Source organism: Astatotilapia calliptera, chromosome 19, assembly GCF_964374335.1.
Source record: "Astatotilapia calliptera chromosome 19, fAstCal68.1, whole genome shotgun sequence".
NCBI lineage: Eukaryota > Metazoa > Chordata > Actinopteri > Cichliformes > Cichlidae > Astatotilapia > Astatotilapia calliptera.
Genome location: NC_137440.1, coordinates 4350116 through 4365309, shown reverse-complemented (window position 1 = coordinate 4365309; position 15194 = coordinate 4350116). Strand labels below are relative to the sequence as shown.

The following is a 15194-nucleotide window of genomic DNA, read 5'->3' as shown; positions in this document are numbered from 1 at the left end:
CCCAACAAGCATTTCCTAATGCGTCCATTTGTAAAAAGACTGAGGACAAAACATTAAACTTCAGTTCCATCCTCAGGGTGGCATGCCCCTGCAACCAGCTCTTTTATCTCCATGGGCTCATAGATTTGGACACCCTGAACTTCAGCCTCTCCCTGCATCCATTATCCTTTGGCAGGGGGTTTAGGCTTCGCTACACTGGTCTCAGTCATTTATTTCACTTTCATTTGACCCTTTTCTTGGACCCTATCTGATGATTTATGAATTGCTACTCAGACTGTGTTTTGTGTTTTCCAGGACATCAACTCAGTGTATCAAATCTTCCCAGACGAGGTTCTTGGCTCAGGACAGTTTGGCATTGTGTATGGAGGTAAAACCTGAATTTGAGACACGCTGTCATTGCACCAAATGCATAATGTTTTCTTTTTCAGCACAAAAAAATTAATCTTCTATTTCCAATACATGTAAATGTATTTTTTAAAATTCTGTGACTTTATTCTCCTGTGGAACGCATTCTTCATCTATGAGACTCTGCACAGCTAAAAACACAGGAAATATTACTTGGTTTTAACTTAGAAAGAGAGACAAAAAATCAGTTGGGCAACATGAAACTTAATCACAATTCGTTTTTGTTGTTTCAGAAAAAGGTTTTGTAAAACGTGTCACAAAGAGCCCGATTCATTAAGATGAAATGTAACCTCTGTGAAACACAGTGCAGGGAAAAAGTTCAGTGATTTTGTTTGTCGACATAAAACTGCAAAAAAATTGGAAATTTCATCTGTGGTGCCCGATGTTTAAAAAGTTCAATAATCCTGAGAAATATCTTTAAGCATGGGATAAGATCAGGGAGTAATTGTGACCGCCAGGTCCACATGCAACAAAAAGACACGATTCTGTAGTAGAAATCACTGCAGCTTTATCTCAGGGCACCAGCTTCACTTGCTACAGTTATTTAATTCTGCTCTCTTCTTCCAATCCAGTATCACAGAAAAATTATACGCACACACACAAGCACACAAGCTCAAAACTCCTTAGCTGAGGCTTGGCTGTCGTTGTGTTTGCCAACACCATACCCATATCACAGATATGTGGTTAGATTTTGAGGATACTAAAAGTAAGACCATAAGGATGTAGAACTTTCTGTATTCACAGTGGTGCTTAAACACATATGTTAATAATGATTATGTTGGTAAAGAAAAGCTCCCATTAAAAGGGGATCCTGGAGGACACAAGGTAAGATAAACTTTGGAAACATTCTTCAGATGTCAAAGTTTACCTAACCAACGCTCCAGAAATCGAGAATATTGAAGAATATTACATTTACAGTGTTTAAACCCATGAAAACCAATTCTCACATTCAGGTTCTTCAACTTGTTGCTTTGATTACATTCTGGAACAGCTGAGTGTGTTTGTGACTCAGATTGGGGTTTTATTCCACGCAGGTAAGCACAGGAAGTCCGGCCGAGACGTTGCCATCAAAATCATCGACAAACTCCGCTTCCCCACCAAACAGGAGAGTCAGCTGCGCAATGAGGTGGCCATCCTGCAGGTAAACACACACACACACACACATCCATGCTGCTCAGGATACTGTTGGCAGGGAGTAAAAGTTCCTGTTGTGAACCGTGGCAACACTGTAGGGGTGTGACATCTGAAAATATTCCTGCTCTGCCACCGCTGCTGCTACACACACCTGCACATAAAACACACTTGAGTTCACCTCAGCTGATATCTGTTCTGCTTGGCTGCTCAGCAGACTGGAGCTGTTTGGGAAATGGCTTCCTGCTACCTTTGGGGTCCATATCAGCTTTTTTGGCATTTTATTTGAATGATTGTTGTAGCCGTTAGGGAAATGGGTGAGGATGCTTTCGGATCTTTGAATCTTTAATCATTAATATCGTTTCTATAAGAGGCAAAGTACAGTGGATACAATTTTACATTCTTCATATTAGAGAGAGAGTTGTGGTCAGTGTACACTGGCACATTTACTTAAGCTTATTGTATAAAGTCATATCATGTTCACCCAAAACAGATTTATCCTTGCTGAAGTGACATAAAGTAATGTCTATGAGCTTGGAACAACCAGAGCTCTTCACAGATTGGTTGGATGGGATCGTTGAACCAAACAAGCACGCTCATTTATACAACTGCAGCGTCTACATAAACCACCCACACATATTACAGTATGACAGTGTTTTTTTCAAAATATAAGCTGTGGCATTCCTTTATATAAACACTCTCAGAACTGCGTGTTTCATGCCTTTCACTTAGCCAAGTCATGCCAGCACTGCTTAAGTTCAACATCCTGGCGCTATACCCATCCTGCTCTCTCTTCTTCATCTTATGAGCATCATGTTTTTGCTTTGGTTTGCTAAATATAAATTATAATGTGAGCCAGGACAGGAAGTACAAGTAAAGAAGTAATATATTTGCCACCGTACCTCCCAGGGAGAGAAGCAGGCGCACTTGTTCTTGATCAAATACATCTATGCTCTCCGTTTCCCAAAAATGACAACATAAAAGCCATAATAATTTAAATATTAGTTTATTGAAAGTGAAAATAGCAAAAACAGCGCTATCCATCCTCCGAGGCCATTAAAAATACTCACAAGTGCCATCGTGATTGTTAATATTCCATATCAGTGGCTTATTGCAAACCAGTCAGTGCATTCAAAGCAATGGTGGGAAACCTTGCATCTGTGGGATTAGGGACTTCGACATGTATTTCCCACGTTTGAAGCACGCTGTCCCTGTTTCGCAGTCATCTATTGCAGAGCAGAAGTTGCATCTCTTTCCCTTCTGTCTCCTTGTGTTGGCTTCTTGTGTGACGTGTTGATCAGGGCCAGGCTCAGATTGCTGTGCTGCCATTGCCACTGCTGCTAAAGCTCCCACGCAGGGAAGATGGTGTCATTTTTGCATGCAAAGAGTCATGAGGGCCTTTGACATAAATGTTTCCTTTGCTGCCTCAGAGCTATCTTCATCGTTCATCTTGGAAGATTAGGTGAAGCGTTTTTTGAACAGAAAATCTTGATGTTATAACTTTCCCACTCTTAAATTCACAGCTCAGATGAATTTATTTTATACTAATATTTACTTATATGTAAAACCCCTCATTAGATCTCTGTTTTAATCTCAGATTAGGATAAAAGACTGTAACGTGTTAGATTATTTTGTTACATATTGTGTTTGTGTCATGGCAGTCTCTGACGTCTGACTTCTGTTCCTCATGTGCATCATATGTGATCAGTCCTGTGCTGTTTTACTATTTCACTGTTTTGAGACTCACCCATAACACTTCAAAGACCTTTAGGTGCCTGTCATTGGAACCTAGACACATGCAGTGAGAACACAGACAGTTCTTGTGACAGTGTCAGGGTAACTCTTGAAGTCTGTTATCACTGTCCCTTAAAAATGTTACAAAGACATGGCATGTACAGTTTTCAGAGTTTCAAGAATCCTCAAACTCGTTGATTTTCGTTCAGTCAAACTGAAACAGCCTCAGTGTACAAATATTTTTACCACCTTTAAAACTGTATAAAATGTTTCATTAATATCATATTTGAACTTTAAACCATCAAATTTCAGAATAAAAGAAGTACACCTAGTTCTTCTGGTGTCAAAAAACAAAACAGGTCCAATTTGTCCCAAAAAGCATGCAAGGGTTAAAATGAAGAAGAAGGTGCTTGTGTTGTTAAATTTAGATGTGGACATAACTCTATTCACAATTCATCTTAATCTGTATTCCAGTTTAATTAAACCATCACTGCATACAAATAACATAAATGCTAAAAAGTATGCAATTCATAGTAAATACTTAGGATTAAAGCATTTTTATTACCAAATATGGTAGGTTCACCTGAAGAAATCCAATTTTAAAAATCTTTAACTGAATCTCCCACCCAGGAGATTGTAAACTGTTCTTAAACTGTCTAAACTGATCTCTCTTGTCCTTTCAGAGCCTGCATCATCCAGGGGTGGTCAACCTGGACTGTATGTTTGAGACACCAGAGCGAGTGTTTGTGGTCATGGAGAAGCTTCATGGAGACATGTTGGAGATGATCCTGTCCAGTGAGAAAGGCCGACTTCCTGAGAGGATCACAAAGTTCCTGGTGACACAGGTGATACTTTGCCTCAATTATAACATCACCCTGTCTGACCCTAACTGTAAAAACAAAGTCACAAAGGTTTGGGTCCATAAATTTAGCCTTTGTTAATTAAGAAAAATCCAGTGAGAACATCCAGGACAAATGGTAAATGGATTGATTCTTATATAGCGCCTTTCTACTCTCCTGGAGTACTCAAAGCACTCTGTACAACGCCTTCGATGCTTGTTCCCTCCTGGGAACACGGTGGGTCTGAGCCCGCGCTGGAATGGTAGCGCTGGGCAGGATGGCTACTGTGTTTGCTGTGGATTACTCCTCACCCCCCACCCAACCCTGTGGCTTGTCACGTGTTCCATAATGTTGTGCTGTGGACATTTATGTAATGCTAACGATCTCCGACCTGTATCCCCATGTGATGTCTGTGTTGTGTGTGTAAGGTCGGGGGGGGGGGGAATCCTATTTCACTGCACGTGGTGAATAAAGCCTTGATTGATTGATTGATTGATTGATTGATTGATTGATTGATTGATTGACCCAATCACACCCATTCTCACCAGCACTTTCTCTGAACTTAGTGCTTTCTCAGTACATTTACACACATTCATACTCCGATAGATGCATCGGAGAGCAACTTTAGGTTAGTATCTTGCACAAGGATACTTGATATGCAGATTGGAGGAGCCAAGGATCGGACCACCAACCTTCCGATCAGTAGGTGACCTGCTCTACCTCCTGAGCTTAGAGTGTTTAATAATCATGTTACTGCTGATAGGAATTACTGGAAAAATTCTGATTGTATAGGTCTATAATCTCTGCTCACATTCAGCCAAATGATGCAACACTGATCAGACACTTCACTGTGCACATGAACAATGGGTAAGAAAATGAATAGAACATAACTGAAGGCAGAGACTCGCAAACCAGCAGTAACTAAAGATGGATTCAGTAAAGGCCTGGCAGAGCATCTCAAAGGGAGGTTGTAAAGTTCAGACAGTAAGTGAGTCTCATTTGTGTTATGTTGCATTGTGCCTTTGTCAGTTATGTTTGTACTTTTGACTGGGGACTAAAATTGAAATTAAAACTGAATTGAATTGAATTACGGCCTGATCATAGTATTTTAGTGTTCCCCTTGCATAGATTTACTGCCTGACCGGTGCCATTAGCATTGAGTGTTTGACAAGAGGTCCAACATTATTATAGCAAATGCAATCTGTGTTTTTCTGTCTCACTGTCAGATCTTGGTGGCGTTGCGTCATCTCCACTTCAAGAACATTGTCCACTGTGATCTGAAACCTGAAAACGTCCTGCTGGCTTCTGCAGACTCTTTCCCCCAGGTAGTATGTTTATGTGCTTGGACAGTACCTGTTTTTCAAATGGAGATGTGTATCCACCCTAAGTTTAAGTATCTCGGGGTCTTGTTCACGAGTGAGGGAAATGGGAGATCAGCAGACAGATTGGGGCTGTGGCTGCGGTGATGTGGGTGTTGTACCAGTGCATCGTGGTGAAGGGAGAGCTGAGAGTATAAGCTCTGGATTTACCCGTTGATCTACGTTCTCACCCTCAACTATGCACACGAACTCTGGGTAATGACCAGAACAACAAGATCATGGATACAAGCTGCCTCTCCCTTAAAGAGCTTCGCAATCAGCGATGGGGTTAGAGTAGACTCGCTACTCCTCTACATCGAAAGGAGCCAGTTGATTAAAGTGTTTGTGACGAAGTTTTCGGTGGAAAAATGCAAGCGCTTCCAAAAGAAGTCAGTTATCCTAGGTAAACCTCAAACAATCAGATCAACAGAGCAAGCATGTTCTGAACCTGAACTTGCTGAAGCCAGTTGGGAAAGCAAGGCACAAAGCGTATCTTTCAGGCATTGTATGGTGGACTGAAATGGAGTATTACTATCTTAATGTTTTAAACATTAAACCCAATATCCTCATCAGCACTCACTGTTTTTCTCAATTCAGCTGCTGGCGTGTTGCTGCAGGTGCTCTATCATGATTCAGCCTTGGTTCTGCATATTATTCATGACAATATGTAATAGTAATAGAACTGCTCTGTCAAGTAGATGTTTTTGCTAAGGCTGAAGATGATATTTGTGAGACTGTTAAATAGATGTTGTGTTTCCACCCAGGTCCTGTACCGTTTAGATAATATTGACTACCTTTATTCAGGCTTATGCAAATAATCTGTTAAAGGTTTCAAATTCTCAGTTATTAATATCGTGTAACTTTTAGTATAGCTGTTTAAAAGTTGTGTCAGAATTCTTCTAATTTCTAATTTTATCTGAATTATCTACAGAAAAATTTGCATGTCTTGACAACACTGGCAAACAACAGTAGTAAAAAAAAATGATGTGTGTTGAGTTCCGAGCTGCAGAAAGAGTGAAGTTATGCAGTGATAGAAACAGAAAATACAAAACACGCACACGTATTAGTATTTGTGGATGCAAGCAATAAAAGTTGGACATAGACACTCCATTAGCTGTCAGTGTAACTATTAGCAGCTTCCTTCAGTGTTCGGTCTTTAGAAATAGCTGTTAGTGTCAGACAGACTAACTGTTAACTCTAGTGATGCATCATTTAGCTGTTTGGCTCATAATTCCTCACATGATACTTAGTGTGTATCATCTGCACAGCCTGTTCCTCTGAAATATCATGAAACAAACAAAATGCAAATATCTGGCTCCGGTTGGAAGAGATGTGTTAACGTTCGCGTGTCAGCCGGTTGCCATAAACAAGTGAAATCAATAATTTTAAAGAATAATATGACTTTTATCAAAATCCTCTTTTTTATCTTTCTCAGAATCAGTTGAGGTAATTGGCATCAGATTTATGTCTGTGTTAGTAAAGAGAAAGTATGTAAACTAGTTTAATACGACTGGGAGAAAGAGAGATGTTGTTGGCATAGCTGAATAAAACTGTCAGTTACAGTTCTGTTTAGTCTATATAACTAATGTACACAGTTAGTTTGTGCTACAGGTAGCTAGAAAGCTAACAATATATTTAGCATATGTTAAGAAAGGAATATTAAGTAGGTCAAAAAGTTTGAACTCAAGTTTGATATTTTGAATCATATAGAGAGAAAACACATTCCTAGCCTGACAATGGAAAAATACTCACTCAGCTTTATTGTTATGACATAACATTTATGTGACAAATGAATACTATAGTAACTTCTCTGGTTCTACACTATAAAAGTGCAAGTCAGCAAATGTCAAAATGAAAGATTTACGTGTCTATGTAGCGCTTACCTTTATTTGAACGCTGAACAATTTCTTGTTCCACATGGCGGCATAATTTACCTATCCAGAAAAATGCACAAAGAATATTTAAAAATACATGTAATTGTCTGTACTTTGAAATAAAGTCGCTTGGGGGGGGGGGGGGGGGGGGGGGTATGGATCACAAGGGGGGGGGGGGGGGGTATGGATCACAAGTCTGTAAAATTCATAGTTTCTCTGTATATTATTGTTTTTCCTCCACGGATAGATGATCCAAGACCTCCCAAAACATTTTTGTCCAGTTTTGTCTGTCATAATGGAGTAAATTTTTGTCAGCTAGAGAATAATAGTCAATTCAGTCAATAATGTGACTGAAAACTATGAACATATGATATTTCTTTTTTGGTGGGAAGTACTATAAGGTCATAAAACACGGTAAAATCACATTATTTATAGTTTGAAAAGCTCTAAAAATGAGGTAAACTACTACTAGAAGATCTGCTAGATCACTGTGGCTCTGTGACTACTGAGCTCTACTATGCTAAAAGTTATAAGTTAAGTTTTTATGTGTTATATTTAATATAGAAATAAATTAAAAACACAAGTATGACTTAGTTGATGCATCTGATGTATGCCTAAAAATAATTTGCATCACTTGAGATGGTTTCAGGTGACTAGAGCATCTCAAATTTCCAGGCATCAAATGTAATTTTTAGAAACCAAAACCAAGCAATGCATATGTAAACATTTAGTATAACTATTCATTCATATAATGTGCCAGTTTCATCAGCCTACCATTTTTAGTTATGACCACAGGTGTGGGAATAGGTTAGGGTGAAAAACTGAATTTCCTGAATTCTGGAAGAACACTAAAGTTTGAAAATGCTCTGCCCAGATGCTGATTGATGAGATGCAACAATGTCACTATATCACATAACCCAGGGGTCACCAACACGGTGCCCGCGGGCACCAGGTCGCCCGCAAGGACCACATGAGTCGCCCGCGGGCCTGTTCTAAAAATAGCTCACCATAACAACTTACCAGTAAGCTGCATCTATTTTTATTTTTTCTTGCTATTTTTTTTTTAATCACAATTGCATTGGCGTTAATTTGTTAGAGATAATATATAAAAAAAATGTTTATTATTAAATATTAGATCATGATCTAATATTTAGTGCTAGCTGGTCTCCACGGAAACAGTTGCCGTGAAGACCAGCAAAGGCAAAGGTGAGGAGATGAGGAAAACATGGCGGAAAAAAGGAAGAAAACATATAATTTTCACAGTGAATGGGAGGAAGAGTTCTTTTTTACCTCTGTGAAAGATTCATGCGTGTGTCTCATTTGCGGGGCAACTGTGGCAACGGCAAAGCGGCACAACGTGGAGAGACATTTCCGAACGTGTCACACAAGCTACCATGCTAACTATCCAAAGGGCAGCACACTGCGAGCGGAAAAGGCCCGCGAATTAAAGGCAGGTTTGAGCAAACAGCAGTCTTTTTTCACGAGACCGGTGAAAAACTCTCAAAAAGCAACCGAAGCCTCATTTAGAGCTACACATTTCATGATTAAGAAAAAGAAGGCATTTTTAGACGGGGAGTATTTCAAAGAAGCAATGATGATAATTGCAAAAACTGTGCTTAAAGACGAGAAATATGGAAACGATGTAATCTCCACTCTCTCTGATGTCCAGCTGGGGGCAACTACAATTGTTAGAAGAGTGTCGGCTATGTCCGGGAACTTGGCCGATCAGTTGGATCAGGATCTGGCAAAGTGCAGTTGGTTTAGCATCCAGTGTGACGAGTCCGTCGACAGCAGCAGTACAGCACAGCTGGTGGTCTTTATCCGGATGGTATTTGATGGTTTCTCCACAAAAGAAGAACTTCTGACACTACTGCCGCTAAAGACAACAACGAAGGGAGTTGACATCTATAACGCGGTGAAGGAGTTTTTCGCGAAGAAAAAGGTACCGTTGGAAAAGCTGGTATCAGTGACTACCGACGGGGCTCCTGCTATGATCGGCCGACATACGGGATTCATCGCTCACTGTAAAGGTGACACAGAGTTCCCAAACTTCATGCATTACCACTGCATCATTCACCAGCAGGCGTTATGCGCAAAGGTGATCGGCTTCGAGCACGTCATGACTCCCGTCGTGAAGATCATAAACAGCATCCGCTCCAGAGCTAAACAGCACAGAACATTCAAGGTGCTATTGGAGGAGCTGTCAGCTGAATATGGTGACCTGCTACTACATACGGAAATCCGATGGCTCAGCAGGGGACGGATTTTGCTTCGTTTTTTGTCACTTTTGGGTGAAATCAAGGAGTTCATGCAATCCAAAGGGGAAGACACATCTCTGCTGGAGGACACTGAGTGGACACTTGACCTTGCGTTTTTAACAGACATTACTGGGAAACTGAACCATTTGAACTGTGAGCTGCAAGGCAAAGGTAAGACTGTTGCTGACATGATTAGTGCTTTAAATGGATTTAAAGCCCAGATGAACATTTTCTCTGTGCATTTACAGAGAAAAACGGTGCTGCACTTTCCCTCTGTGCAGATGGTGCTGAAAGACAATGCTTCTGCATCTGAGACTTTTGACAAAGTTGCAGAAAAGTACACTCAAGTCATAAACCGACTTGGTCAAGAGTTTGAGAACAGGTTTTGTGACCTTGATCAGCTTGAGCCATGTGTCTCATTTGTTTCCAATCCTTTCATGAATGTGGACACAACATGCATTGCTGAGCAACTAAGTTCAATGTTCAGCTTGGATGCTGGACAGGTGGAAATCGAAATTGTAACATTGCAAAATGACGTCCACCTCAAAGCCTATCTGGGTGCACCAAACTTTTGGTGCCTTGTTGACACAGAAAAGTACAGTGGTGTGTGCACAGCAGCTATGAAGGTTGCCAGCCTGTTTGGTTCAACCTATCTTTGTGAATCAGCCTTTTCTGACATGAACTTCATCAAGAACAAACACAGAACACGCCTCTCCGATGCACATCTGCAAGACTCACTCAGAGTTGCAGTGTCAAGTTATACCCCAGATTACAACACACTGGTGAACAGCATGCAATGCCAGGTTTCCCACTAACAGACAAAGAAAGCCATATTAGATGTTCTCAGTGGCAACATTACAGTGTCATGTCAAAGTTGAATTTAATTATTGAAAAACAAATGTGTTTGTTAAGTGTAACATGTGACAATTTGCTTTAAAATGCTGCCAATTTGGTGAAAAGTTCTGTAAAATTTGAAAGTTGATTTTTTGTATGTTACATGCATACAAAAATAATGTATGTAACAGTGCATGATTTGTTAAAATTTGTTAGTGGTAAGTGAAAATGTTGTAGAAGTGATCACTTCAAAATGTAAATACTTGCAGAGATATATAGAAATAAAGCGTTGCATATTGATATTTATGTTTCCTACCTTGTTTCCTAATTGCATTCTTTATAATTATGGTGAAAAATAATTAACATAATTAGTGTCCGTACATAGATGAATATCATTAATTATTAATGATAACACATAATTAAGTTAAACTGAGGAAATTTGTTATTTGAGAAGTGTGTGTCAAACTGGTAGCCCTTCACATTAATCGGTACCCAAGAAGTAGCTCTCACTTTCAAAAAGGTTGGTGACCCCTGACATAACCTGATAAATCCATGTGGTTCTACAACCTTACAGAGAGACAATTTTGATATCCACTGAAACCACCTTGTGTGGTTATTGCTCGATAAATAGTTATTGATTTTTCCTACATTAAGACTCCAAAACTAAGTCTCAGTATTTGAGTATCAGGATGTATCAGGATGGAGAGACAGCCCATGAAACAACTCGAAATACATTTAGACAACGATGTGAGATTGCATGTTTAGGTCTGCAAAAGAGAAATGATTCATCACAACCTTGAAAAGAGCCAACATATCCATAATAATTTCCATCTTCCTCCTGAGTGTGAGTGAATCATCCAGCAAGCTAACAGCCAACAGTTTTTTTTTTAACTTTTAGTAGCTTCGTTACACTTAGAATCAATCCACATGTCCATTTAAATACTAACACCAGGTTCTGGCTACATGGTATTTCTTTCTGGCTAGATGGTTACTACGTTAGATCAGGTGGTTAAAGAGTAATAAATTCCTGTCCAAGACACTGATAAGCCTCACATTATAAAGACAAATGAATGTCAAATGTGTCACACTACACAGAAAAATTGACTGTTTTAGACATTTTTTGTGACAAACCCCATGTTTTTACTACATATCACTGCTATAGTCTAGTATTACCAGTCTGACAGTTGTGTAGGTTAAGACCATAGATATAATGCTGTGAAATGACCAGCCAGCTTTTACATTGTTTTACTTTTACCTCCACTACTAACAGCTTTAGTAATTTATATTGCTCCTGCTGCAGGTGAAGCTGTGTGATTTTGGGTTTGCTCGAATCATTGGTGAGAAGTCATTCAGGCGTTCAGTGGTCGGAACACCAGCATATCTTGCTCCTGAAGTTCTGAGAAATAAAGGCTACAACCGCTCTCTGGACATGTGGTCAGTTGGAGTCATCATCTATGTCAGGTAGGATGATACCTTTACTGATAAACATAATAGTCTGAGTAGATTTTGGTTTAAAATTGTATTCTTCTTTCTGCTTGTCTATTTCTGAGTTTTTCCTTTATCTCATCCTTCTCCTTTTTTAGTTGTGTTACTGTAAACACAATGTAACATCTATAGGATACTATCTATACTTTAATGAATTTCTATTATTATGAAAAGATTAGTGATAAATGTGCAAAAAACTAAAAGTATTTATGTTTTTGCAGTCTCAGTGGGACGTTCCCTTTCAATGAAGATGAAGATATTAATGATCAGATCCAGAATGCAGCCTTCATGTACCCCCCTCACCCCTGGAAAAAAATCTCCCAAGAAGGTGTGGCATGTTGCTGAGCCTCTCAACCAGAAGTCTACAAGACCTAAAGCTAACCCACAGAAAACCTACTTCATTCAAAAAAGATCTGACATGATGAGTAACATCTATTTGTGACATAATTGTCATATATATCTCTCCACAAAAATGTCCAAACTATCCTGGACGAGCCCCCATTTATGTTTTACGGCCTGGCTCAAGCCCTGTGTTTTCTTCTGCTTGTTACTGGTCCACCTGTGTTACCTCTGCGTGTCTTCCCTATGTTGCCTCAGCGTTATCTCTGTCAGCTTTCCCTGTTTCCCAGTTCCTCATCCCCCGGTTCTGCTCCACCCTCAGGTTACATGTTGTGCTTAGTTTTCCCAAGTTTAGGTGTTGTTAGTTTTCTCTGTTCCACCGGTTTGCAGTATTGTTCAGCCGAAGCCTCGCTGTCCGTTCAAAACATTCTCCTGCATCCGTGTCTGCATTTGGGTCCTCATTCTTCTATCATTCCACATGTCTGTTGCCGCAGCCATGACAAATATGGAGACTAATACCAGAATTTAAATGAGAAGAGGTTTTATTATTATATATAGCACCTTTTATTATTTATGTAACACATTAGCTAAAATAGCTGGTAATAATAAAACAGAGACTACTGTGCCTCCATGAAAGCCTGCCTCATATATGCCTTTATCCACACCTGACTAGGTGTGGTCAATTAGCAACAGCTGAACACTCCTTCACTACCACTTCAAAGAGATTAGGGGCTGCAGAGGGGCGCAACAAGCTAGGTTAATGCATGCATCACTAATAAAGAAGCCTATTCTTTCAGCCAGCAGAGGATAGCTTCCCTGGTTTCAAAGATGAGCTGAACATTGCTGGTGTCAGTTTCTTCTAAAGCATTTTTACTGGAATTATCTGAGAAAAATAGTTGCAAGGTTCAGACTGTCAAAGAAATCAGTGCTCTAGTTTTGGTATTTTATTAGCCTGTCATTAGCTTGTATGTTATGGACACTAGTTGCTAACAGAGCTTGCTAGCCTTAGCTTATGACATGGCACTCTGGAATCTTATCCAAATATAGGTCGTGTCCAAATTCATGGGCTGAGGACCCAGCCTTCGCGGTCTACGTGGGCCGGGTCGTCAGAAGGTCGGGTAGGCCGGAAACGGCTGGGGAAATTGGATGGTCTAGCCTTCTGATTAGTGTCACCGCTGTCTCGGTGGAGTTTAATAAACTCAGCTGTCTGCTCCTTGCTATCTAAAATATAACAGGACACTGGCGTAAATTCTCGACCGTCTCATACTTCTGTTTAATCAGTTTTCTATTTGACGTTTAGTCAGCTGTGTAAAAACCAAGGAGGGACCCACCCGGGGGATTAATAAAGTTTTATTTTATCTAATCTAATAACTTTAATCTCAGCCAAACCGATTTACTCACGAACAAACAAAACACTGAAAAAAGCCCAACAATAACATTTTTAGGTTTTCTAAGTGACTTAACCCGAGTAGCGAAAGTCCGCGGTGATCTGAAAATGATGTGCCGGGAGTTGTGCCGTTCTCGGCCGCATCAGTGACCCTCGAGCTCCCGGTTAGCTATCGAGCTGGTGGGTAGCAGACGTCTCCGAAAACGTCGAAGCACTTTTGCAAATATGCGATATCTTGATAAACCGAGCAGATATTTGATGTTTACACAGCTACTTTCTCGCCTAAAAAAATGTTAAAAGTTTATTTTGTGACCCAGAAAGATTAGTATGAGTAATTTTAAAACTTAGTAGCGGCCGCCATTGTTGGAAACTGGAGTTTGGCTGGGCCGCGCTATGAATTCTGGGATATGGTGGGCCACGAAGGACACACCCGACCCATCCTTCAAATTTGGGGAAAAGGAGGACGCATTTGTCGGCTGCATTCGGAGGAGTCTACGAATTTGGACAGCCTTCGGCGCGTCGCTGTGACGTAATCGGTCTACAAATGCGGCCTCAGGAGGATGCAGCCCATGAATTTGGACACGACCATAGTCACTTTTGACCAGTGTTTGGGAGTAACGGAATACATGTACCGCCGTTACGTATTTAAAATACAAAATATGAGTAACTGTATTCCGTTACAGTTACCGTTTAAAAAGGTGGTATTCAGAATACAGTTACTTTGTTGAAATAAATGGATTACACTGCGGTACTTTCCTGTTTCATATTGTGGTGGGTCAGGACTGTTTCGGTTTTGTTTGACAGCTACGTTCTGTAGTTCCAGGCGGCAGCGTTGCGGTTGCCATGGTTACAGGGTGACGCTTTCGCTCTGCGTGTTTCCTGGGTGAGAGAGCGCCTTTTTGTTGTTGTTGTTGTGCTAAGCTAATAGGCAGAATGCAGAATGTAGCATCATAGGCAGTGTAGTCCGTGCTGCAGGGAGAATGGACTGCCATACTCGTTATGTGTCTGTGAGCGCGAGGTGGGAGAAAAAGGAGAGTCGAAAGGTACGAGTTGTCATTGAGCAAAAACGGGAGCTAGAAGCATGTAAATATAATAATAACCACTGCAGCCAAGAAGAGTGCCTGACGAGCCCAGTTGTAAGTAAGCTATTAAGACTCGACTGTACGCTTTGTTCGTGTTTTCCTCCGAAACAATAAGTTCCGTTGGAGCAGCCTTTCAACACCTCTCTCTGTCTCTCGCAAGCAGAGTTGACCCAGACAACAAAGTAAAGCTATTTTTCGGCTACGAGCCCGACACGGAACCCATATTAGTCAGAGGTCCCTTTACTACGGTTCGGAGCCGCGGACCTTCAGTAATAGTAATAAATCACAGCAATAGTACATTCACGTAGTTGTAAAATGTAAGATAGTATGTTAAGTATTCAGAATATGTTACTCTCATTGAGTAACGTAACGGAATACGTTACAGAATACATTTTAGGGCATGTATTCTGTATTCTGTAATGGAATACATTTTAAAAGTAACCTTCCCAACACTGCTTCTGACACTAA

The 15194-nt window shown here is 40.3% G+C and overlaps 1 protein-coding gene across 1 annotated transcript in view; it reads left to right on the top strand.

The window, feature by feature from the left end:
• Nucleotides 1-15194, top strand: part of prkd1 (protein kinase D1) — a 75748-nt gene that overhangs the window by 47849 nt on the left and 12705 nt on the right. Inside the window, exons 14-19 of the mRNA XM_080293757.1 lie at nucleotides 295-367; nucleotides 1440-1546; nucleotides 3954-4115; nucleotides 5336-5434; nucleotides 11734-11894; nucleotides 12140-12246. Of these exons, the coding sequence (XP_080149883.1) occupies nucleotides 295-367; nucleotides 1440-1546; nucleotides 3954-4115; nucleotides 5336-5434; nucleotides 11734-11894; nucleotides 12140-12246 (709 nt within the window). The remainder of the gene's footprint in view (nucleotides 1-294; nucleotides 368-1439; nucleotides 1547-3953; nucleotides 4116-5335; nucleotides 5435-11733; nucleotides 11895-12139; nucleotides 12247-15194) is intronic.